This window comes from Osmerus eperlanus, chromosome 8 (assembly GCF_963692335.1).
Source record: "Osmerus eperlanus chromosome 8, fOsmEpe2.1, whole genome shotgun sequence".
In the NCBI taxonomy this organism is placed as follows: Eukaryota; Metazoa; Chordata; class Actinopteri; order Osmeriformes; family Osmeridae; genus Osmerus; species Osmerus eperlanus.
Genome location: NC_085025.1, coordinates 11,005,329 through 11,028,155, shown reverse-complemented (window position 1 = coordinate 11,028,155; position 22,827 = coordinate 11,005,329). Strand labels below are relative to the sequence as shown.

General features: G+C 50.2%; 2 protein-coding genes and 1 non-coding gene across 3 annotated transcripts in view; 1 reads left to right on the top strand and 2 right to left on the bottom strand.

Moving 5' to 3' along the window:
• Positions 1–14,154, top strand: part of LOC134024674 (tyrosine-protein phosphatase non-receptor type 14-like) — a 32,258-nt gene extending 18,104 nt beyond the window's left edge. The window contains exons 5-20 of the mRNA XM_062467273.1: positions 297–364; positions 1,355–1,425; positions 1,663–1,750; positions 1,845–1,933; positions 2,128–2,215; positions 2,441–2,523; positions 2,852–2,912; positions 3,288–3,366; positions 4,179–4,666; positions 4,892–6,145; positions 7,298–7,435; positions 8,920–9,138; positions 10,055–10,183; positions 10,965–11,199; positions 11,320–11,483; positions 11,675–14,154. Coding sequence (XP_062323257.1) covers positions 297–364; positions 1,355–1,425; positions 1,663–1,750; positions 1,845–1,933; positions 2,128–2,215; positions 2,441–2,523; positions 2,852–2,912; positions 3,288–3,366; positions 4,179–4,666; positions 4,892–6,145; positions 7,298–7,435; positions 8,920–9,138; positions 10,055–10,183; positions 10,965–11,199; positions 11,320–11,483; positions 11,675–11,803 — 3,383 coding nt within the window. The 3' untranslated portion in view covers positions 11,804–14,154. The remainder of the gene's footprint in view (positions 1–296; positions 365–1,354; positions 1,426–1,662; positions 1,751–1,844; positions 1,934–2,127; positions 2,216–2,440; positions 2,524–2,851; positions 2,913–3,287; positions 3,367–4,178; positions 4,667–4,891; positions 6,146–7,297; positions 7,436–8,919; positions 9,139–10,054; positions 10,184–10,964; positions 11,200–11,319; positions 11,484–11,674) is intronic.
• Positions 14,155–14,634: 480 nt separating this feature from the next.
• Positions 14,635–22,424, bottom strand: smyd2b (SET and MYND domain containing 2b). Its single transcript, XM_062467265.1, has 12 exons — positions 22,073–22,424; positions 19,147–19,210; positions 18,639–18,749; positions 18,421–18,481; positions 17,905–18,029; positions 17,579–17,646; positions 17,050–17,152; positions 16,294–16,404; positions 16,004–16,124; positions 15,531–15,705; positions 15,174–15,282; positions 14,635–15,031 (listed from the first exon to the last, which is right to left on the bottom strand). Exons 1-12 carry the CDS (start codon positions 22,240–22,242, stop codon positions 14,951–14,953), a joined length of 1,299 nt encoding a protein of 432 aa, XP_062323249.1. The 5' UTR covers positions 22,243–22,424; the 3' UTR covers positions 14,635–14,950.
• On the bottom strand, positions 17,727–17,860 carry LOC134025795 (small nucleolar RNA SNORA77). The gene has a single exon (XR_009931302.1). It is a non-coding gene; the product is annotated as a small nucleolar RNA SNORA77 (small nucleolar RNA).
• Positions 22,425–22,827: the final 403 nt, after the last annotated feature.

The window sequence follows — 22,827 nt, the reverse complement described above, 5'->3', positions numbered from 1 at the left end:
GGGGGGGGGGGGCTATGTCTAACATACTGTATATTAGAACAGCACATAAGGATGTAGCTACTTCAAAAGACAGCTGGAGAGAGGGTGGTACACAGAGCTGAGACTGTACAGGTGACTGCAGCTAGCGTGGAAATCATTAGTCATTAGAGAGAGAGAAAGAGAGCTGGAGGATTCCGGTATAGGTACATGCAATGAAGAAATTAAACCATCCGTACTAATCTAGATGGCTTGTTCTGTGTGTGGTCCATCATGGGTGTATATTCATGTGTGTGTGTGTGTGTGTGTGTGTATTCCAGCTGACTTTGGAGACTTCACACAGTTCCTGTCTCAGGACTTCCTCAGGGAGTATGTCCTCTTCCCTGTGGTGAGTTCTTGCCTCTCACTACCTCACACACTTTAGTCAACTACCGGTTTTCCTGTGTGTGTCTGTGTGTGTTTGTGTCCTCTCCAGCCCCCCCCATGCTCTCATTCTCTCAGCTGTGTTTATCCTATTTAATGAGGCGAGGGTGCCTATCCCAGGTGTTTTTCAGAGCTCAGGTGTGTGGGGGTGTTTATAGGCATGTGTGTGTGTGTGTACGGGCAAACGTGTGTGTATGTGGATAGGTGTGGGCGTGTTCAGTGTGTATGGGTGGGTGTCGGCGGTGGGTGTGTACTTGTATGTGTGTATGTATGCGTGGGTGTGCACAGTATGTATGTATGTATGCGTGGGTGTGTGTGTGTTGTTATGTGGGTGTGTTTGGTGTGGATGTGTGGGTGTTCAGGCGTGTGTGAGTGTGTGTATGTAGAGAGAGAGCCGGAGGCCACACATTCCTAGTTCCCCCCCGTCCCTCCTCCTGTGGTCTACCTGCATACCTGACTGCTGACAGACAGACAACAAAGACCGGAGGCTCTGGAGGAGGGGGGAGGGAGGGAGAGAGAGAGAGAGAGAGAGAGAGAGAGAGAGAGAGAGAGAGAGAGAGAGAGAGAGAGAGAGAGAGGGAGGAGGGCTGGGAGGGAGAGAGGAGGATGAGACAGAGAGAAAGAAGTGAGAGAGAAGGTCATGTGTGGATGAGTTAGGCCCATGGTTTTAATGGAGGGATACAATGAGTACGGGTTTCTATTTGACGGAAATCTAGAGATTTGTGTGCGTGTGCATTTGTGTGTGTGTGTGTGTGTGTGTGCAGTGTGTGTAACGAGAGACAGCTCCTCCTTCCTCCACTGTGACGCTTCTCACTTGCAAGCTTCACTCTCGCTCTCAGCCCCTTCGTCCCTCGGTTCTACTAATCTCCCTTCCTCCTCTCCCTCCCTCCCCTCCCATTCCCCAATCTTCCTCTTTCTCTCCCTCTCTTACCCTGCCCCCCCCCCCCCCCTCCAGAAGTGGCCCAACGTAGACGAGGTGCTGGAGGAGTGGACTCACAAAGTGGCGGAGGAACACAAGAGTCACTGGTTGGTTTCTACCTCTCTGTTACATCACAGCTCTGGTACAGCACACGAGGGGGTGTGTCTGCCTTTGTGTGTTCTGTGTGTGTGTGTGTATATGTATGTGAGTGTGTGTGTGTGTGTGTGTGAGAGAGAGAGAGAGAGAGAGAGAGAGAGAGAGAGAGAGACAGAGACAGAGAGAGAGAGAGAGAGACAGAGACAGAGAGAGAGAGAGAGAGATTATGGCGTTTGTGTCTGTTTCAGTCGAATGCAGCCTGCCGAAGCAGAGCTGTTGTACATTAAGGAGGTGGAGAAACTAGATGGCTTTGGGCAGGAGAGCTTTGCTGCTAAGGTAGGTAAACACACACACACACACACACACAAACGCACCCACACACACACACTCAAACTCCAGTAAACAATGAATCCCAATGTTGTCTTCACAGGACAACTACACCAATGACATCTTCATCGGTGTGTCCTTCATCGGAGTTTTCGTCAAACACAGGAATGGCAGGTCCATCATGCTCCACAGGTGAGCCCCTGACCTCTCACCCATGACCCCTGACCTTGTGATGCTCTGTCTGTGATGTGCTACACAGTCCAACAGACCAGATCACAGCACTGCATGTTCATGCAATGTCGAATCTACATGAGAATGAAGTTTGGCCTGTGTGTGCGCATGTGTGTTTGTGTGTGTTTGTGTGTTTGTGTGTGTGTGTTGGACAGGTGGAAGGATATTGGCAACATAGCACACAACAAGTCAGCCATCTCTGTGGAGATCACCAGTAAAGAGGACACCATCATGTTTCACACTGTGAGTTGTGTCTTCCAGGATTACACATGCACACACACAAACACACACTCCCAACGCGAGGTTGTCTCACAGGAAATGAATCTGACAGACAGACAGAAGAAACACACACGCACGTCATTATTTTTAGATTTTTTTAATATCAGTTAATTAAAGATTAATTTAAAGATTTGAATCTGTTCTGCGCTGTGTGCGTGTTTGTTTGTGTGTGTGTGTGTGTGTTGTCAGGAGGATATGGAGATGGCAAAGTACATTGCCCGCCTCTTCACCGCCAGACACAAGTTCTACAAACAGAACAAGATCTGTGCAGAGTGAGTTTCAAGGTTCTCTCGAGGTTCTCTCCAGAACATGTTCAACATCCTGACTTCCTCCTATTGCTTGCACGGAGACAAATCATTATGAAGTAGTGTTCTGCAGAACTGAGTTTAAGGCTGGCTTGTTTTCACATGTCCAAAAATAATGTCATGATTCTTATTGACATATATAAACCCATAGGACCAAACAGTTGAAACCGAATGTGGAAAGAGAACCCTTGTGTCAAACTTCCCTACCTCCACGGCATTGTTACGTTTGTAAACCACACTGCCCCTAGTGGTCACGATGCACCACATGATCCTCGGCTTCTCTCTGTCCTCCAAGGCCCGCCCACTCCCCCGCACCCATCCGGAGACGACCAACCTGGACCCACCGCCTCTCTCTGGTACTGTCAATCACTGTAACCTCTCCTCTGATTGGCTGTCTGTCGAATTACCCATCCATGCCCCCTCCCTCTTCCACCTTCCGCACAGTGGGAGAATTAAGAATCGAGTCAGTGATTCAATGAAGGGGTTATTCTCGAAATAGCTTTGGTGTTGGCGTCTGTGGGCTGCTTGGGCGTTGTGTTTCCGGTCTTACCGTAAAGAGACTTTTCTCTCTCTCTCTCCTTTTCCCCCATGCCCTCCCTCCCTCACACAATGACCAAGGCTAAATGTGGCACAATACCTCTCTCTCTCTCTCTCTCTCTCTCTGTTTCTCCCTCTTCCTCTCTCTCCCTCCCTCCCTATCTTTCTCTCTCCCTCCCTCCCTCTCTCCACAGCCTCGACCTCAGTCCTGCATCCTCCAGCCCATGCACTCCCAGTACGAGGGCCACTACCAGGACACACAGAGTTCGCAAGGTAGCCACGAACGAACGCACACACACACACGTACACACAGACACACACACACAATCACTGGCACACCGTGAGTAAACATACAGACGCACACACACACACACACAAACACATCATGGACCCACACATCCACGCTTACGCAATGACACTCACACATAAACCCTGTACAGTCACACGCACACGCAAACAATCCTTTCTCTTTCGGGCTCCCTCTCTCACTTCTTGTACCCAGTGAGTTACTTATAGAAATCAAGTGTGTTTACTGCCTTGTTCATCCTTCCTGGCAGGAAGTCTCATAGGTCAAACTCCACTAATGACACGATGCATTTCCCAGCAGCCCTGGCGTGACTCGTTTGTTTCAGCCCCTCCAAACGTGCGCTCGTCTCCCCTCCTTCCCCGACTGTGGATCCCGCTCTCGTTCCCCTCGTTCGCCCACTCGTCCGTGCCTTGTAATCCAAAACACTTCAATCACGATTGCTGACACTTACGAGAGAGAGAGGGTTGGGAGGGGCGGGGGGTGGCGAGACAGAGGCATGCTGGATGTGAAACCGTGTGGGGGCGTGCAATCGCGTTTGTGTCGAGTGCGATATCAATCACGGCTCGAGATTTGGGATGCATTTATCCTGGGAACGATGGGCCTGAGAGGGGTTTGAAGCCTGTACTTGTGTGAACAACATCCCAACATACACAGCTCTTTTCTCTACCTCCCTCCCTCCCTCTCTCTGCCTTCTTAACCTCCCTTTCTCCCCATCCCAACTCCTCTCCCTTTCTACTTCTTCTCACTGTCTTTCCCTCCCTCCCTCCCTCCCTTCCAGACAGCATATTCCACGACGACCCGTATTACAAGTCCGAGACCAGTCTGGACCGCTGTCCCGTCGACTTCGGCGGCGGCGGCGGCGGCTTCCGGAACGGCACGGCCCCCAACGGCAGCATGTACAGCAGCCCCAGCCTGGGCTCCCTCAACCACTCCCAGACCTTCGTCCAGCCCTCGCCCATCTCCTCCAGCCTCAGCATCCCCGGCAGCGAGCTCATGCGGCCCGACTACATCCCCAGCCACCGCCACAGCGCCATCATCGCCCCGTCCTACAGGCCCACGCCCGAGTACGACGCCGTCATGCGGCAGCAGAAGCGCCACGTTGTGCCCGCCCACCACGACCTCCACAGCCAATCGCTGCGCAGCCTGAATATCAGCAACACGTACGCGTACCGCCAGCCCGAGGCGCTGGTGTACAGCCAGCCGGAGATCGGGGAGAGGGGGCCGTACGGAGGTCTGGGGCCCGGTCCCGGGGCCTACACGCCACAGGTGAGCAGCTGCAGCTTCCCCGGGGGGGGCGAACGTGGTCACACACACACACACACAAGTCAAACACTTAAACCCTGACACGAAGCAGCAGCCGAACGTGTCTCGACCCGCATGTACACAAGGTCTGTGAGACCTAATGAGGTCACGTGATCTGGAAGAACATCCTTCACCCCCTTTCTTCATGTCCTCGTGTGTTCCTCCACAACCCCCTCCCACTCCCCCCAGGTCAGCTACAGCAAGCCCGTGTCTCAGTCCCACCACCGAGGGGCGCCGGGTAGCGGGCAGGGCCCCTGCCAGTCAGCCTGCAGCGGAGGAGGTGGCGGAGGCGGTGGAGGCGGAGGAGGCGGCGGAGGAGGAGGCGTGTCCATCTCCCACACCGTCAGCACGCCCGAGCTGGCCAACGCCAAGCACCAGGGCGCCAACGCCGCCGGCTACGCCGCCACGACGGCCAACATGCTGCGCAACCACATGTCGCGGCCCCCCCCGCCCTACCCCACCTTCCGGCCCGCCACCAGCACCCCGGACCTGGCCAGCCACCGGCACCGCTGCATCGGGGGCAGCAGCCCCGAGCTGGTGACCCGCATGGTGCAGCTGTCCGTGAAGACCTTCCAGCCCGACAGCTCGGCCGTGGTGCACCAGTCCCTGCAGGAGGTCAGCCAGCTGCTCACCGTGGCCAAGCACCACCGCTCCACGCTGGGGAAGAGGCACAGCATGGAGGTGGTCAGCTGCATGAGAGCCGGGGGCGGCGGGGCGGAGGGCATGGTCCTGAAAGGCATGAACGCCCCCCTCCCTCGGAGGAACACGCTGAGGGAACAGGTGATGCCCCAGCCCCAGGCTCAGCCCCGGGAGTCGAAGGTGATGCCCGCTCGGATGCCCTCTCCGAAGGCCCTGGAGGCCCCCGGAGGCCCGGTGGTGTCGCAGGGCGTGGCCTACCAGCACCAGAAGACCTTATCCAACGCCACCATGCTGATCCACAGCAGCGAGAGCGAGGAGGAGGAGGAGGAGGAGGAGGAGGAGGAGAGGCCCGAGCTGGACGTCCAGATCCCAGGCCTCAACGAAGACATTAGTATCAGTGCCCAGCTCCAGGCTGCCCTGGCCAAGCTGCCCAATAAGCCCCCTCCGGAGTACCCCGGGCCCCCCAGGGCTTCCAACAACGCCCCCTTGCGGCACCACAACCACACTCACCACCACAACCAGAGGCCCCAGAGCCAGGGACCCACAGATGCTCTCCAAGCCCAGGCCCGGTTGCCGAAGGCTGGGCAGGGTCAAGGCGGAGGTGGGGGTGGGGGGGGAGGTGGTGGAACTCTGACCCGTGGAGACCAGACCGGGATGAATGGGGCACTTCTGGGTCCATCGATCTCAGAACCCGACCTGACCAGTGTGAAGGAGAGAGTAAGGAAGGAGCCCGTGAAAGAGAGACCGGTATCGGAGATGTTCTCCATTGAGGACAGTATAGTGGAGAGAGAGATCGCACAAAGGGTAAGTCTGGTCCAGTCAGAGCTATAATGCTTCACATATTATGCATTGGGTAAATGTGTATTCAGTGTATGGCCGTTTGGTTTATGTATGCCTGCGTGAAGGGTCAATTCTGTAAGGGTTGAGTTCCAACTCCACTAACAAGCAGTTACTTGGTTATCTACTAAACAGACCAAGCAATGTGTCTGCTTTTGAAACGCGCACAATGTTGAACCAGAACACATGGTGAACATTCCGTGTAAACAAACATTTGAGCGTGCTTTGTTTGTTAGTTAGGTACTTTCACGGTTCTTGATTAACTATTAATCTGGGGTTCAGCACCTGAGGGTAACATTAGGTCCTCAGTCCTCACAGATAATCCTTAATAATCCCAGGGATTACTCTTTGGGGGGGTTCGTCCAAATGTCTCGGTCTGGAGTTACAAAATGAAATCTGTTATTGGTTGAACCGCATGTGTTGATATATATTCCATGTTCTAATCTTCTACTCACTACTTCTTAGTATTTGATTAATGAGTATAAACGTTTTAGATTCTGGCATAGTGTTAGTGTACTATGTCCCCACATTCAGTCTTCATACGCATGTTCCCAACTCAGCCCCCTTTGATAAAACCAAACCCCCCCTCTCGTTTTATAATGGTTTAGTCCCTGTGGTGGCCCCTCCTGTCCCCCAGCATGTTTGTTGGGCCAATCCAGAAGGTATGGAGGGATTGAGAGGTGGAGGGGTGGAGGTGAGATTAGGAGGGGCTAATCCTGGAAGGAGGGGCGGGAACAGGCAGTGTGGGTCAGAGTTTGACTCGCATGAGAAGGAGAAAGGGCGAGAGGAAGACGGAGGAAGAAGATTTCATAACAAGAAAGGAAGAAGAGAGAAGTAGAGGGAGAAAAAAAAAGAGAGAGAGAGAGAGAGAGATTAGTAGAGAGGAGCTGCAGGGTCAGTGTTTAACCAGCTCAGACAGTGTCAGTTCAGGCTGTCGGCTTTGGAACCCCACACACCATCACAGGCTCACTCTTCAGACGCTCCAATCAGACGAGTTTGGCCAACAAGCAAAACAAATCCACCCCCGCGTGCACACGAGCGGAAGTGGCGGAGACGGGTCACGGCTGCGTCTCCTCGGTAACTGTAACCATGACGGCGGGCCTCTCCTCTTTCCTGAAGACGCTGGAGAGACAGAAGTTGTCTGTGGACTCGGTGAAGAGGCCGCTGATGATGGCGGCGCTCAACGGCCTCTACGTGGCCCGAGTACCGGAGAGCCACCAGGAGGACGGAGGCGCCAAGGCTGCCCCAGACGAGAGGGTAAGAGACAGCCCCCCCCCCCTGGCTACCGGACTCTACACTGGTCTGTAAATGCTACTGTACACTGGTCTCTTATGAGACTACACTGGTATCTAATGATACTCTATACTAGTCTGTAATGATATTGTACTATTGTAACACATGAGCTCAGGGCTTCTGCTTCCAACATGGACGTGCCACTGGTTTCGTGGCATCGTGGTCCCAGTCAGAGGCTTGTGCTGTAGTGTGTTGTCTATGTTGGCATCCTACTACACTTTCCCTGTCCTGGGGGGGGTTAGGTTGAGGCTTTTAGGGAAAGCAGTGGTCTGCAGGGTCCTAGTGTCTGGTGAGTAGATAAACAGTGCCTGATAAACAGTATCTGTATCTAGATCCGATCTGACACTCAGTCTGAGGGGAAGCCTGGTGGCTCCACAAGGAGAGCGTGTATCAAACCAGGACATTTTGGTCTTTCCCTCTTTCTTTCCCCCTGAAGTTTTCTGTCTATAAAGCGGAAACAAATAATAATAATAATAAGACTTTATTTATATAGCACATTTCATACAAGAGTTGCAGCTCAAGGTGCTTCACATAGAATCAATAAAAAACAATAATACAAGTGATAAAAGTAAAAAGGTAGGTTTTAAGCTGTCTTTTAAAAATGTCTAGCGTGTTTGCTTCCCTAATATTTATGGGTAATTTGTTCCATAGTTTTGGGGCGTAATTGACAAAGGCCGCGACACCAATCTTCTTATTACTGCTTCTGGTGACCTCTAATAGGCCCACTATACAGTATTCAGTATTTTCCCCCAAAAAATTAAATACTTAAAAAAACTCTCTGGTTCTCTAGCTAACCAAGCTAGCTGTGTTGCTCAGTCTACCCTTGGAGGTGTGAAACCCAGCCTTTGTCCCGGGTCGTTGCTAGGCTAACGGGGGCTAGGGCCAAGTGGGTTGAAGAACGTGTGGCACGGTGGTGCTTATCGCCTCTGGACCAGCTGGAATGACAGGAATGTGACCCGAGAGAGAGTGTGAGAGAGAGTGAGAGAGAGAGAGAGAGAGAGAGAGAGAGAGAGAGAGAGAGAGAGAGTGAGAGAGAGAGAGAGAGAGAGAGAGAGAGAGAGAGAGAGGGATGGAGGGAGGGAGGGAGACAGAGACCCCCTCCTCTATTCCTCCGTCAGGCAGCATACCCCTCAGTCAGCACCAGGCTTGCCCAACAAACACATTCCTCTACTGAGACGGGAATGTGAAGAGAGAGAATCATTTTTGTGGACCTGTAGCACATTGTGCCTGTGACTATGGGTGGCTTTGAAATCAAAGAGCATTGTGGGTAAAATTAGCATTTGTGTTAGGGGACAACGATATGTATAATAATCGATGCTATGAGTGAACCTTGCTTCATGTTTACCTTCTCCCATCTTTTCACCCCGCCTCTCTTACCCTCTCTCTACCTCACTATCCTTTCAAAATGTCTCTCCCTTTCCCTGGCTATCCCCCCCCCCCCCTTGTAGTGTAAGACTCTAGAGCTGCAGATGGAGGAGGAGAGGGTCTTCACAGAGTACGAGCAGATCCCAAAGAAGAGGGCGGACTGTGTGGTCACCACGGCGATGCTGGCTGACAACAGCGAGCGGAACCGGTTCCGTGACGTGGTTCCGTACGAGGAGAACCGGGTGGAGCTGGTCCCCAACAAGGAGAACAACACAGGATACATCAACGCCTCTCACATGAAGGTAGGGAGGAAGGAAGGAAGGAAGGGAGGGAGGTAGGTAGGAAGGATGAAGGGAGGAAGGAAGGAAGGTAGGAAGGAAGGAAGTTAGGAAGAGAAGGAGGGAAGGAGGGAAAGATGAAGGGAGGAAGGATGAAGGGAGGAAGGAAGGGAGGAAGGAAGGAAGGATGGATGGATGAATCATTGGATGGATGGATGAAATAAAGAAAGAAAGACAAAAGCAACACTAAACCTAACAGTTCTTCTGTAATGCTGCTATAGTCCAACCCCAAAACCTCATAATAAGCCTGAACAGTTTTTGATGTGTGTGGTATTACTGAACCCGAGCGCTAGCATGTGGACACACGCTGCAGCGTACAGTGTGTTGGAGTGTTTTGCTCCATTGTGTCTCGGTGCTGAGTCATGGCTGAATCGGGGCCCATTAAAGCCTAACCCTCTTATTTCCCATCACCCACAGTCCCAGCTGAGGACCAAAGCTGTTGTTTGTTCCCCTCACACGTCTCAGAGTGTTTACAGTCACGAGGACACCTTAGCCCTCAGCTGCTCATGTGTGGGCGCCATTACTCCCATTACATCATGGCATTCCAGCAACTTAGTATGGGCTCTCTGAGGTGTTTATGGTTGGACTATGAAAAAGACTGCTGTGTGTGTGTGTGTGTGTGTGTGTGTGTGTTTGTGTGTGTGGCATAGAGAGATGGGGGACTGTACCGTAGACGTATAGTATTGTGCTGCCTAATCAAAACAGTGACCTCCAGTGGTGAAATAAGGTAGTACGGATAATACATACGTACTGTTACATTTTTATAATTTAGCGGACAATTTCCTCCTAAGCGACATACAAAGAGGGCACAAGTACCACAGAAGTGTGTCATCGTCTGCTGATTGGTCCACATCTATTGACGATGTTGGTGTGTGTCCAGGTGACCATCAGTGGGGAGGAGTGGCACTACATAGCCACCCAGGGTCCACTAGCCAACACCTGCGCGGACTTCTGGCAGATGGTCTGGGAGCAGGGGGTCAATGTCATCGCCATGGTTACTGCTGAGGAGGTACAGCATCACCCACACACACGCACACACACACATACAAAAAGTGTGCACACACATACACGATGAAGCATACACGCAGGCTCACACAGGCTCACACAGGCTCACACAGGCACACGCTCACTCACACACACACACACACACACACAGAACATGAATTAATCGAGACATCACACAAAAGATGCAGCAGGATTATTGAACAATGAGTCTTCTGATGTGTTATTCAGCTGCAGGCAGAACGCTGAACTCAGTATCGGTTAGAATGCTGGAGCTGGGCTGTGGTGAGGTAACCCTCACATCCAGCTCTCTGGGTAACACATTTTCTGAGACTGCAGAGAAATGTTCTTGAATTCATAGCTTTGTTGATATGGAAATATTATATATATATATATATATATATATCAAGAGCAAGGACATGTGCATTGTGTGTGTGTGTATGCTACAGTAGGTAGATGCCTGTGTTTAGTTAATGTATAGAGACAGCCTTGATTTACTCTCCCTCCCTCCTTATCCCTCCCTTCTCCCTCCCTCCTCCTCCCTCCCTCCTTCTCCCTCCCTCCTTCTCCATCCCTCCTCCTCCCTCCCTCCTTCTCCCTCCCTCCTTCTCCCTCCCTTCTCCCTCCCTCCTCCTCCCTCCCTCCTTCTCCCTCCCTCCTTCTCCCTCCCTCCTCCTCCCTCCCTCCTCCTCCCTCCTCCTCCCTCCCTCCTTCTCCCTCCCTCCCTCCCTCCTTCTCCCTCCCTCCTTCTCCCTCCCCCTTCTCCCCCCTCTCCCCTGCTCTCCCAGGAGGGTGGCAGGGCTAAGAGTCATCGCTACTGGCCCAAGCTGGGCTCCAAACACAACTCGGCCACCCATGGGAAGTTCAAGGTCACCACCAAGTTCCGCACGGACTCGGGCTGCTACGCCACCACGGGGTTAAAGGTCAAGCACCTGCTGTCGGGCCAGGAGAGGACGGTGTGGCACCTGCAGTACACGGATTGGCCCGACCACGGCTGCCCTGAATACGTCCAGGGCTTCCTCTGTGAGTGGCCACGTGTGTGTGTGTGTGTGTGTGTCAGTGATATCACACACTTGATAGACTATCCTGTCCTCTAACCTCCCCTCTCTCTCCCTCCTCCCTCCCCTCCCCTCCGTACCCCAGCGTACCTGGAGGAGATCCAGTCCGTGAGGAGGCACACCAACTCCATGCTGGACACCTCCAAGTCCCTCAACCCTCCGGTGGTGGTCCACTGCAGCGCGGGGGTGGGGCGCGCCGGCGTGGTCATCCTCACTGAGCTCATGATCAGCTGTCTGGAGCACAACGAGGTGTGGGGGGGGGGGGGGGGGGGTGAGGTCAGGGGTTGGGGTGGGGGGGCAGGGGGTAAATCACTGTTCATTACCGACTCGTAATCCAGTAACAATATTTTTTTCTGTATTTCAAATTTTACTTCCCTTTCATGGAACCTTCTCCTCTCTGTTTCTCTCTTTCTCTCTTTTCTCCCATGTTTCTCTGTCAGAGGGTGGAGGTCCCCACCATGTTGTGTGGTCTAAGGCAGCAGAGAATGCTGATGGTCCAGACCATCTCCCAGTACAAGTTTGTCTACCAGGTCCTCATCCAGTTCCTCAAGAACTCTCGTCTCATCTGACATCTGACCCCTGACCCCTGAACTGCGACCTGAATGGGACAAGACTCTGCAGGAGGGCGACAGATAACAACTTCTGCAGAGTAGTATGACCAATGAAAGTTAGCTCTGTAGTTCGTATGCTCTGATTGGTCCGAATTGGCTAATGGACCAAGGTGGACAGGTTTGGCTAGTATGGTGTGGAGTCCCATACAGCTCTGGAAGGCTGTGTGATGCCGACACCATGTTGCTCACCCGCATCCTGTCTCTTGGAGGGGGCAAGCTCAAGCAATGTTTCCAATTGGAGCACAAGAAAGTCAGAATGCGTGTGGTCAGAAATGCTTTGACTCAAGCGGTCATAAAATACCTCCATGTCTCTCTTTCATACAGTTGGCGTTAGCCTAGCTAGCTCGTGGCTGGTCAAGGAGAAGAGGGAGCTGGTAGGAGTGTTACAAAACAAGCTAACATGTTAGGTGCTAACTGCTAGAGCTTAATGCTATCATTGTTTATCGTGGCACTTTTCCCTTTTGTGCTGACATTCGATAAGCAGGCCAATTTTCCAAGTTTGATCAGAGATAACATATTTTTTTATTACATTGTTTTGGCACTGGATATATAAACAGTATTTCAATCAAATATAAACAGTAAGCTAGACATATTAATTCCTGTCATTTTCACAAACGTCTATGCCTGTAGTGCCAGTGCTGCAGTTGCTTTTATGAACACCAGGGTGTAGTGTTGTTTGCTTTTTCATTTACGTGGAAACAAGGTTATCAAATCATTTCAAAAGTTTTCCCAATGTTTGAAAGCAACTGCCAAAATTATTCTAGGCCTTCGTTGTGGCAGTCCGATGTAAAGTACAATGAAGATTCGTCTAAACATTTCAATATAATTTTTTTACATGTATTTATTTCTCATAACTATGGTGATATCTGAGTTCAGCCAATTGTCAAACAAGCAGATAAATAGTCTTTCTCGTCAACAGTTTTCTGTATGTCTGAGAAAGGTTTCTAAATGGTTTGCCAAACTTATGATGCCTTGAAGTCATGTCCCTTCCTCGCTCTGTTCCCCTCGTTACAGCTATTTTTGGTTCTTTTTCACACATGGTTTGGCTCAGTGAGGCCTTAGCAATCATGTTTATATTTAAAACTTCTGGCCACTTGGAACATTATTAATACCCAGACTTCCCAGCCTATTATTTGAGCAATGTCCAATGTTCCACAACGATGCAGTCCATTTCCCATTCTATTTAACTGGAACTTTTAACACAGCTTATTTGGAACTTTCTAGCACTATCATGGCTACATCGTGTCAGTGCTGACTCAGCGTGAGCTCAGTTCAGGCACTCGCTCAGAGCTTCCTTCTGAAGGAGTCAAGGCATTCCCTAACAGTGTTTTACTGTCTGTGTCGTGTGTCTTGTCCTGTCTGAGAGACCCGTGAAGACCTGTGTGATGATATAAAGATACTAACCCAAAAGACCAAAGGACAAGGTCGTACGGTGTTTGTATTAAATTCGAGTTTGGTGTCTACATGTGCGCTGTTGTAGCCTCCAGTACAAGACAGAGGGCAATAGCAAACCCTCCCATGGCCCTGGTGTCCAGACTCCCAAATACATTTGAAAAATACTTCCTGTTTGTTTTTGTAGTCTTATCGTGCCACAGTAATGGCCTCAATTCCCTCAAAGTCCTACTTCCCCAGAGTTTGTCTATGGGTTTATCCAGTGCAGTGGATGCATTGCATCCTGGGATAATGTGTTTCACATGTTTATAACTACACGGAGAGCATGTCAAGAAAAACTGTCTCAGTCGGGGGGCTTTTTTTTGTACCACCTGTTGGTACCCAGATAGGTCGAGTTTCTATGTGCACACATAGAACACACAGCTTTGAGTATGGCTGACTTTAGATCCTCTTCCTTCTGTCTGTGAGTTGTGGCACAATGTCAGCCGTGTCCAAAGCTACGTTTGTACATATTGGGCATGCGAGAGAATATTTCTACAAATGTTTGTATTTTTTTTTGACTTGGTACCCTTAAAATACCGCAAGATGACAAACTATGCATGCTTTTTATATTCCAATGTATATATCTATACTCAGATATAAGTTTATAAGCTTTCTGCTCTCACGGCAAGAGCACACTATTGCCATTCTTCTGTTTTGTTGACAGTATTTTCCACGTTTCATTCCACAGACGTTTTTCAATGACATATTCCACCCCGTGTTTTTGGCATAAGTCCTGAAGACCTCTGTATGTGTTCTGTACATATGTTTTATATATAGGCTATGCTCTGCCAGTACATAAACATTTTTTTTTTCTGCCCCCAAATGCGTATGAAGCTGTCATACACTCATTATGCAATAAAGCCTTATTTTCTCTATGTGTTGCCAAACTGGTTTCATTAATAGCCAAATAATAGCACAGTACAGGATAGTATAGTAAAGTACAACATAATCAAGTGGAAACTGTGTAGCATGGTAGAATTGTGACCTAGAGAGAAGAGTAGTTGACAGCAACATATCGCGGAGGGCGGAAGAGTCACTTCATGCTTTCGCAGCAACGCCTGTGTTTACGACGTGTCGACTGCAGCGAGCAGACATGCTCTCCAGACGAGAAGGAACCCAGCCTGACCACGTCAGCGGCGCTAATGTCCTGACGCCTCCCTCGTTTGTGACCGGGGCTCATTGCTTGCCTTTTATAGGCCCGTAACAAAGCAGCTGCGGCCATAACTGCTCCCCTTGGCTGTCGGAATGTATTGACGTGCCGATCCTGCCCTTAAGCAAACACCAGAAGGAACGATGAAAGGCAACCGTGCAGCTGGCATGTGTGCCCCTCATACAGTTACTCAAAGCAAGCCATATTTGATGGTAAACGGAATTACCTTTTATTATGAACAAAAACATATGTAAACCTCGATGACCACCCAGGAAGGCATTATACAGTATACTGAATCGGCGGCACAGTATAAAATAATTCAGTCGTTCCTGCAATTTTGCTCTCCACAAAAACCTCAATGCATCCCACGTAAAAAAAAGGACAACTCTAAACGATTTCCCTTTCCCTGTGTCCTTCACAACCAAAAAGAGAAAGCGCCCATAGTTTTGTAGTTGCATAAAGCCTGCTGTGTGCGTGTGTGCATGGATGTGTGCATGGATGTCCCTTCGTGTTCAGTCTCTTCATTTCTTCGCGATTTCATTCTGGAGTTCTGCAAGGTAGTGGTGATCCTTCCCGTGAGCCACCTCCATAATCGCCATGGCCTGAACACATTCACAGAGAAAGGGACGGGGAGAGAGAGAGATGACCACTTACGACGCTCCTCAACAAAGTAACATTGAAACCTAATCCGCCGGTCTGAAGTGTGCAGTGGCAGAGCCTCGTTCCGTCGCACAGACAGGTTACCTTCCTGAGGGCGCTGAGCCCCAAGGCGCTCCTCTCCAGCCCCATGTACAGCCTGCCCAGCTTCAGGTACATGGACGACACGTTCAGGGAGTAGGGAGGGTACAGCACGCTGGAGGAGGGGAGCAAACACACCCCAGTCAGAGCACAGCCTGGTCCTCGAGTCACCTCACAGTCCCCTCCGACAGCGCCGCACCGAGCCACTGTCATAGCACGTTTAGACGGCTCTCACGGTGTCATTCGAAAGTACAATTCAAATGTGGTTCCCCCCCCCCCCCCCCCCCCCGAATCAAGGGCATCCCAGGGGTTTCCTCGCATCGACGTGCAGTGTAAGTCCAAGGGGATGGCATGGATTCGTACTTGTATGGTTTGAGGACCTTCTCTCCGTAGCGGATGGCTTGGTCCCACTCGCCCATGTGGAGACACACGCCCATGGCCTGGTACATCATGTGGAGCATGTAGGCGTTGGAGTCCTCGAACACGGCGGCCATCTTGTCCAGGCTCAGCTCGCACATCTCCAGCAGCTCACCAGGGGGTGCTCACGAGTCAAGGTTTCATAGGCGGGAACGCTAATGCTTAAACGTTAGGGGTGGTGCTATTAGCAACATTTAGCTGCTGCATGCTGGGAGAACTGTGGTTTAAAAAAAAACACGGATCAATTCAATGACTATGTCATGTAATTCGATAAGTGTGTGGTGCGAACAATCATGCTACAAGAATCATTCATGAAGTAGCTAGGAACTTATCGCTGCTATTATCCTTCAGTTTCCAAAACTATCTTTGCCTTATCCCAATGAGAAAGATTGTGTGGAGGTTGTAAATGAAAAGGTTATTTTTGTCGAGCTTGGCGGCGCGGAAGTCTCCTATGATGTTCCTGGCGTAGCGCCTCATGTTGCTGACCAGCTCTGGCTTGATGGGCTCATTCCGCTGACGTACCTTCAGCCTCAGCTTGTCCTGGAGGGCCGAGGGGAAACAACACACAGTCGTGACGTGAACTGTTTTAGAATGCAACGTGATTGGCAATTGAGCCTTAATACTGAAGCCCTCAGGTTAAAAGTGAACTGAAACTTGACTGAAGTGAGTGTAGCAGGTACATCTGGCCTCCCCATCTCTGTGTTCTCACCCCAGCTTTGGATTTACACTCCTTGCAGTCGCAGGTAAAGAAGTAGCAGTCTCTTAAGCGGTCATTACGGTCCTCTGTTGGGTAGAGGAGGTCTATGTAGCTGATGAGCACCTGGGAATAGAGACACACACACATACCACACAGGCACACAGACACCAGATACCGGTGTGTACACACAGCACATGGGCGCACGCACACACACAGACACCACACACAGGCACACAAACTGTGATACCATGCTGTGTAGAAAGAAATTGTGTGCTTTAGCATTTGGTTACAAAAATAAGTTTTGCATTCCAACGCTTGGGATATTAGGGGCTGTTTGATATGTATCATGTTGGCTGGGAGGCCAGTGTGGAAGGCCTTTGACCTGCTCAGCACTTTTGAGGTCTAAAAACAACCTTGCATAGCTCAATAATCACCCCCCCCCCCAACTTGTCTCATTCACATACACTGTATATGCACACCCACACTGTTTTCAACTTTCGTAATGTAACCATATAGTCCAATAGACCTATGACCTCACTTCCTGTCCTCTCTATAAACTCAATCCCCACTCATTGGACCCACAGAGATCAGGTTCATTCCCATGATGCACTTCTCTCACCCACCAGGGGGACTTTAGTACAGATAGGGAGGGTTTTCATACATCACAAGATCAGCCACACCCCCAACACCCACACACACACACAATCACACAAAAACACAACTTGGGCTGGTGACCTCTGTCTGGACAGCTGGACACAGCTTCCTCACCTCGTCCCCAGTGCTCATGTCCTGAACAGCCCGGATCTCTGCTGTTGTCCCCTTGTATGTGACAATGACGTTTGGGGAGCAGCTGTGGTTAATCAGAGCCACACTGACAGACAGACAGAGACACAGAGAGAGACAGAAAGAAAGAACAAATGTCACAAGAAAGATAGCTTGCTAATGGGAGAGGAAGAGTAAAGACGAGTAAAGCAGGACGACAGTGCACTAGTAACAGCTCGTGTAGTGTCATAAACACTACACGAGGTTCGCAGCGTCCGGGTGTGATTTATGACCAAAGGCCCATAGATGGGAAAGTCTCTTTCTCCAGAGCTGGAATTAGCCTTCCTATCTGAGCAGCTGTGCCGCTAGCCTGCCATGCAATAACAAGATAACCAGGAAATGAACGGAAGGGTGTGGGATAATGTGCTGTCTCAGATTATGGATTTTCTGATGGAAGGTATCTTTGATTAAAGTTTGTTGGTTGCTGTGGTACATGTGTACGTGTGGTTTGTGTGTGTGTGTGTGTGTGTCTTACTCTGGGTATATTGCTGATCCCATGTGGGACAGCTCCTCATCCTCCACTGTGAAGCCATTACAGTTGACCTGCAGGAACAGAGAGGTCACACACTGAATGTCTCTTCTTTTCATTTCAGCTCAACTCAAATGACCGTGAGGCAGTCATGTGCTTTGTCACAGTGATACCAACACAGTCCAGCAGAGGGCCAGATTGGGATTTCATGGTACTTTCTGACTGTTTCTGTAGCAGACAGAAAAAGTTCCTGGTCGGGGAGAACAACTAAGAACAGAGTGAGTCTGCACTTTGTATGTGTGAGTGTGCGTGGGTAAGTGTGTGTGTGTTACCTGAGAGAAGAGTGTCAGTAGGCCAGAGTGGTCAGGGAAATCCAGGTGTTTGGAGTAGAACTGATGCAGACTGGCGATGTCCCCCTCGTTCATCTCTCTCTTCTCATTGTCCACATCTTCCACGTCTGGGACAGACACACACACACACACTCCATTTATAATGAACGGCAAAGTAAACTTCAAAAAATCTAGAACCTGCCATTTAAAGTATGGCTTGACACATAGCATTGTCACCACCCAGCTTTCTCACACAACATAAAGCAAGTCTAGTCTAACACATTCACCACCTATCTACAAACTCCGGGCTAGACCCTTATCAGAGTGAGTCTGACTTGGACAGTCCAGATCTGCCAGACAGTCAGTCTAGGTGCTCAGTGAGGAGGCGGAGCCTGGCTGGAGGTGGCGTCCAGGGGGCCTCGAGAGAGAAGCGACACTTCCCTGACATCTAGATAGAGCCTCCTCTGGTGTGAGGGTCTCCACACACCAGAGGTGTGCTTATCTCCACTGTGGACTCACGTGACTCCATCTCTCCAATCAGCAGCAGCTTCTCAGAACTGCTCTTCTCCTTCTGGGTTTTCTGGAAGACAAACACACACACACACAAGACCAGGATTTTTGGATGAGAGGAGAAGAGAGTTTTCTTAATCTACGTTTCTACCTATGGATTCATCCATTCAGACCCCGACCCCAACTCATGTACTGTCGTACATGCTGTATATAGTACATTCTCTCACCTTCTTGGCAAGAATCCTGGCAACCAGACGTACTGTCTCCGAGGGACTCCATTTCTCCCCGAACGCTATGATGGCGCCACACTCCAGCTTGTGCATCGCCCAGTGCGCTTTCTGAGACACACACGCACGCACACACACACGCACTCTATTGGAATGGCTAACTCTAATGCACACTGTCTGATACCAGCCCAAAGCCAACAACATTCTAATTCCTCGCCCTTCTTCTTAAAGCTCACAATACTAACCCTGAGCCCCATCCATCCATCCCCACCCACAGCCACCCAATCTACCCTCGCCAACATGTACTGCATCCCCTCACACCTCCACTTCTGAGTACCCCACCCCCCCTCTCCCCACAAATTCCTTTCAGGAAATGAGTAAATGCATGTGTCACTTGAGGGACTCGGAGAGACTGCAGAGGCACTATTCTGCGTGTCGAGCATTCACTCTGGGGGCAGTGTGGTGTGCTGTTACCTGTCACTCTGGGGGCAGTGTGGTGTGCTGTTACCTGGCAGGTGACATTGCAATAGAAGGCTTTCTTGCACTTTCCACATTTGGCCAAGCCTTCTTTTCTGTGGACGACAAGGGAATAGAATTGTCGTTTGTTGTTCTCTACGGTACCCGAGAACAGTTTTTGCGACCATTCAGACACACATATACGCACGCAATACACCACACCTAGTGAGAAAACACACTCCAGTGTGCTAAAACATCCCTGTTTGCCGAACTGACAAACACTTCCAAGATGTGGGATGCCCGACCCATTTCCATCCGAATCAACCGAGTCGATTCATTCAGCGAGTTGATTCAACGCATGAACAGGCTCTCGTTCCACGCCGTTCAGTCGCTGACCCTGTTGAAATGGGACAGACCCCAACCTTGTGCACACCTGACCAGGGAATCAGGCCCAGCTCTGATGTTTTAGCACCTCTGAGCTGAGGCGTGGCCAGTTCAGCACGGCACGCCCGGGGAGCTCAAACAAAGTCTTCATGTCAACGACATGGAGACGACATGGACACTCCTCATCACCTCAGGGTTGACCACAGTCCACTCAACCACTTCGCCCGCGCCACATAAACGCCTCTCATTTCCCGCTGGACGTTGTGACGAGGGGGCCGTGGGCGCCGATCCCTACGTTTGTTTTTGCCGTTCTCTTTCAGGAGGACGGGGGGGGGGGGGGGGGGATGTCCCGCCGCGCACCAAGCGGGGTCTTTCTCTGGACGTGCGCGTGCGTGTGCACACACTGCTGTGGTGGATGTGGGGGATGGGTCATGGTGTTTTGAGTCTGAGCGTGTGTGTGCGTGTCAGCATGAGTGTGTCCGTTTTATGGCCTAACCCATGTCTCTGCTGGGGCTGGGTGTGTGTGTGTGTGAGGGGGGGGGGGGGCAGGGGGGGGGGGGGAAGTTTACAGGCCGTTCTCCCATCGTATCAGGGAGGGGCCGTGGGCTCTAAAACATTCTGGGGTTATTAATAGACCTGACCTTTGATGGACCAGCTGCCACCTCTGGCATGGACAAGATGAGTTAGGGAAGCCCAGACAAAGTGAACCAAAGCTGGGTATGTTAGGGGGGCAGGGTGGGTCTGCTGGTGCTACTGTCTGGATGGAGTACGTACGGGACCTGAAGGAGCGGGGACCAACAGTATCGTCGTGTTTCAGGTTCTGGTTTCGAGGAACTGATGTTGCTGTGGTGACGACCTACTGAACCCAGCGTTGGCTGTTGTTCAACAGCACATAAAACAGCAAGTCATCCAGTCCAGTCTCTTTCAGTCATGCCCACGCCATTCAAGTCAGTCTCATATTTTCTCATGACGTTGTTCCTGTGTGATCACTCGGCCGAGGATCATATTACAAAGACTATAGAGTTATCATCATCATCAATAACAGTTTTGTCCTCATCACATCATAGTTACAGCATAATTACCATTATGAATCTGAATTATCATTATGAATGAGGAAGTATGTCAGCCTGACTGACACAAGAGTTGACCAATCCCAGTATGACATCCTATTGGCTGAAATGCCTATCGGCACCAACAGTGGTGAAAACAGAACATTTCTGACCCCCCCCTTTCATGAGTAAAGTTATCATACTTCAGCTGGTGCTGAACTCCACCCATATCCCCTGGAACCCCGATCTCCCACACGGAAGCCCCCATACGAACACAGTGAGCTAAAGGTACAACATCGTCAGACAGTGGGGAAGCGGTGATAGATGTGTGCTCCCTGCTAGCCCTTCCGCTGCATGCCGACCCAAGCGACATGCTACACTGGCCTTCCATGACTGCATTGTGGATGACAGTGTTGAGGGGTGCCGCAGCATGCATGGGTAGACGGTGCCACGGCAACCCTCAAACAGCCGGGAGCTGCACAGACATACCACAACCAGCGGAAGGGTCATCATCACATAGAGGTACACTGGATCTATCTCAGTACATCCTTCTCCCTCTGCAAAGAGAGAGAGAGAGAGAGAGAGAGAGAGAGAGAGAGAGAGAGATAGAGAGAGAGAGAGATGCTCCTGTAGGTTACTTACGAGGGCCTCGCCTCACCACAGGCCTAGTCCATGTCAGGTTTAAAGGCCTTGAAAAGGCGAGTGTGCTGCTTAGGGCTGTCAGGTAAGAGAATAGATGAAGACTGGGTTAATAAGAAGGGAGTTTTAGGTTGGAACCCTGCATTGGGTAGACCCTGCATAGGTAGACTACTTCAAGTGGAATGTATGGCAGTACATTACAATAGCTCAGAACATTATTATCATAGGGTAGGTTTAGGGGTGGACATGCCCCTACCAATGTCAAGAGACCATTGAAATTGGAGAAGTAGTTTTTGCATTAAGATAATGGTTTGTCCACCAAAATTCAAACTAGACCTTCATATATGAACTTAATTACTATGGATTCGATTGACTGCGGTAGTGAAGATCGGACTTAACTTATACCAGGAGGACTCGTATTTCTGCAGATTTGACATGAAACCATGTGTTCTATCTTGAGGATACGTGGACACCACTGATCTGAGGCACACAGAAAGATGAGCCTTGCACACATAAAAATAGATTTTATAGTCTGGCCCCAATATGAAAAAAAGATGTCATGGCGTAGGACGAGCTCCTTCTATAAAAAGACACGAGCCTTGCACACCAGCAATTGTCTGTAATCGTGAATGTTTTAGGAATAGGGCAACAGTGGCTTGTAGCAATGTATTTTAAGTGAGTTAATTGGCCGCTGCTTCTTGATTGGTAGCCCACATTTGTGTATATAGAAATGAATGCGGTCTTTATGATAAGTCAATGTGGCCTAACTTCAGCCCACTATCTATTGGAGTTTGGAGAAAGCCGTGCGCAGAGTGCGCACACACGCGCTAGCATTCACACATCAATGACGAATACATGGCTCATCACACGCTCCAAAAAGGCTGTATTTGTTTCACAATAAAATACCTGGTCAAGCAGAATTCGCAGTAACAACCTCTTTCATTGACAGACAGAACGTAGGCGTATGCAGGGCACGAGAACAGCAACTCTCCAACTTTGAAAGGTTTGGTCACCCGTAGTCCTCGTCCTTTCCCTGGACTGACAAACTTCTCAATTCCCTCGATGCTCTCCTTCATTCTGTCGTTTACATTCACCAAGTGTCAATCCTGTATTCCTCAATTCCCTAATTCCTCCGGTAAACGGCAGCCGGGTGGTTCACGGTCTTGAGTTTGATTTAGTACCCTCTCACAACAGCGTGCCAATGTCCCCCCAAATTACCATGCATACATGCATCCGCGATAGCCAAACCTCCCTTGGCTGAACCCCCCCGACGTTCTGGATCTGGGAGGGGAGGGGGCGTCACTCCGAAAATACATGATTTGGCAAAGATTATGATGTGATGCTGGTAATTAGATTGTTCGCACTGCAATGTAACCCTGTTTGACATAAACACATTATTAACCTACACATTCCTTTTCAATGCTGCGGGTTTAACTGTGATGATGAGTAAGGTGTGTTTGTGTGTGAACTCTCTCACACACACGCAAACACAGCTGGCTTTCTCAATTGAACAATATATGAATGAAATTGTGTGAAGTATCAGATTCCCATCTAGTGGTCACCATGTAGAAGTACAGTGGTAGAAACAGGTCCTGTGTTGGACGGCAGTACAGTTCAAACTGAATGGAGATCAGCTTGCTGCCTAACCATGGTCATGTATT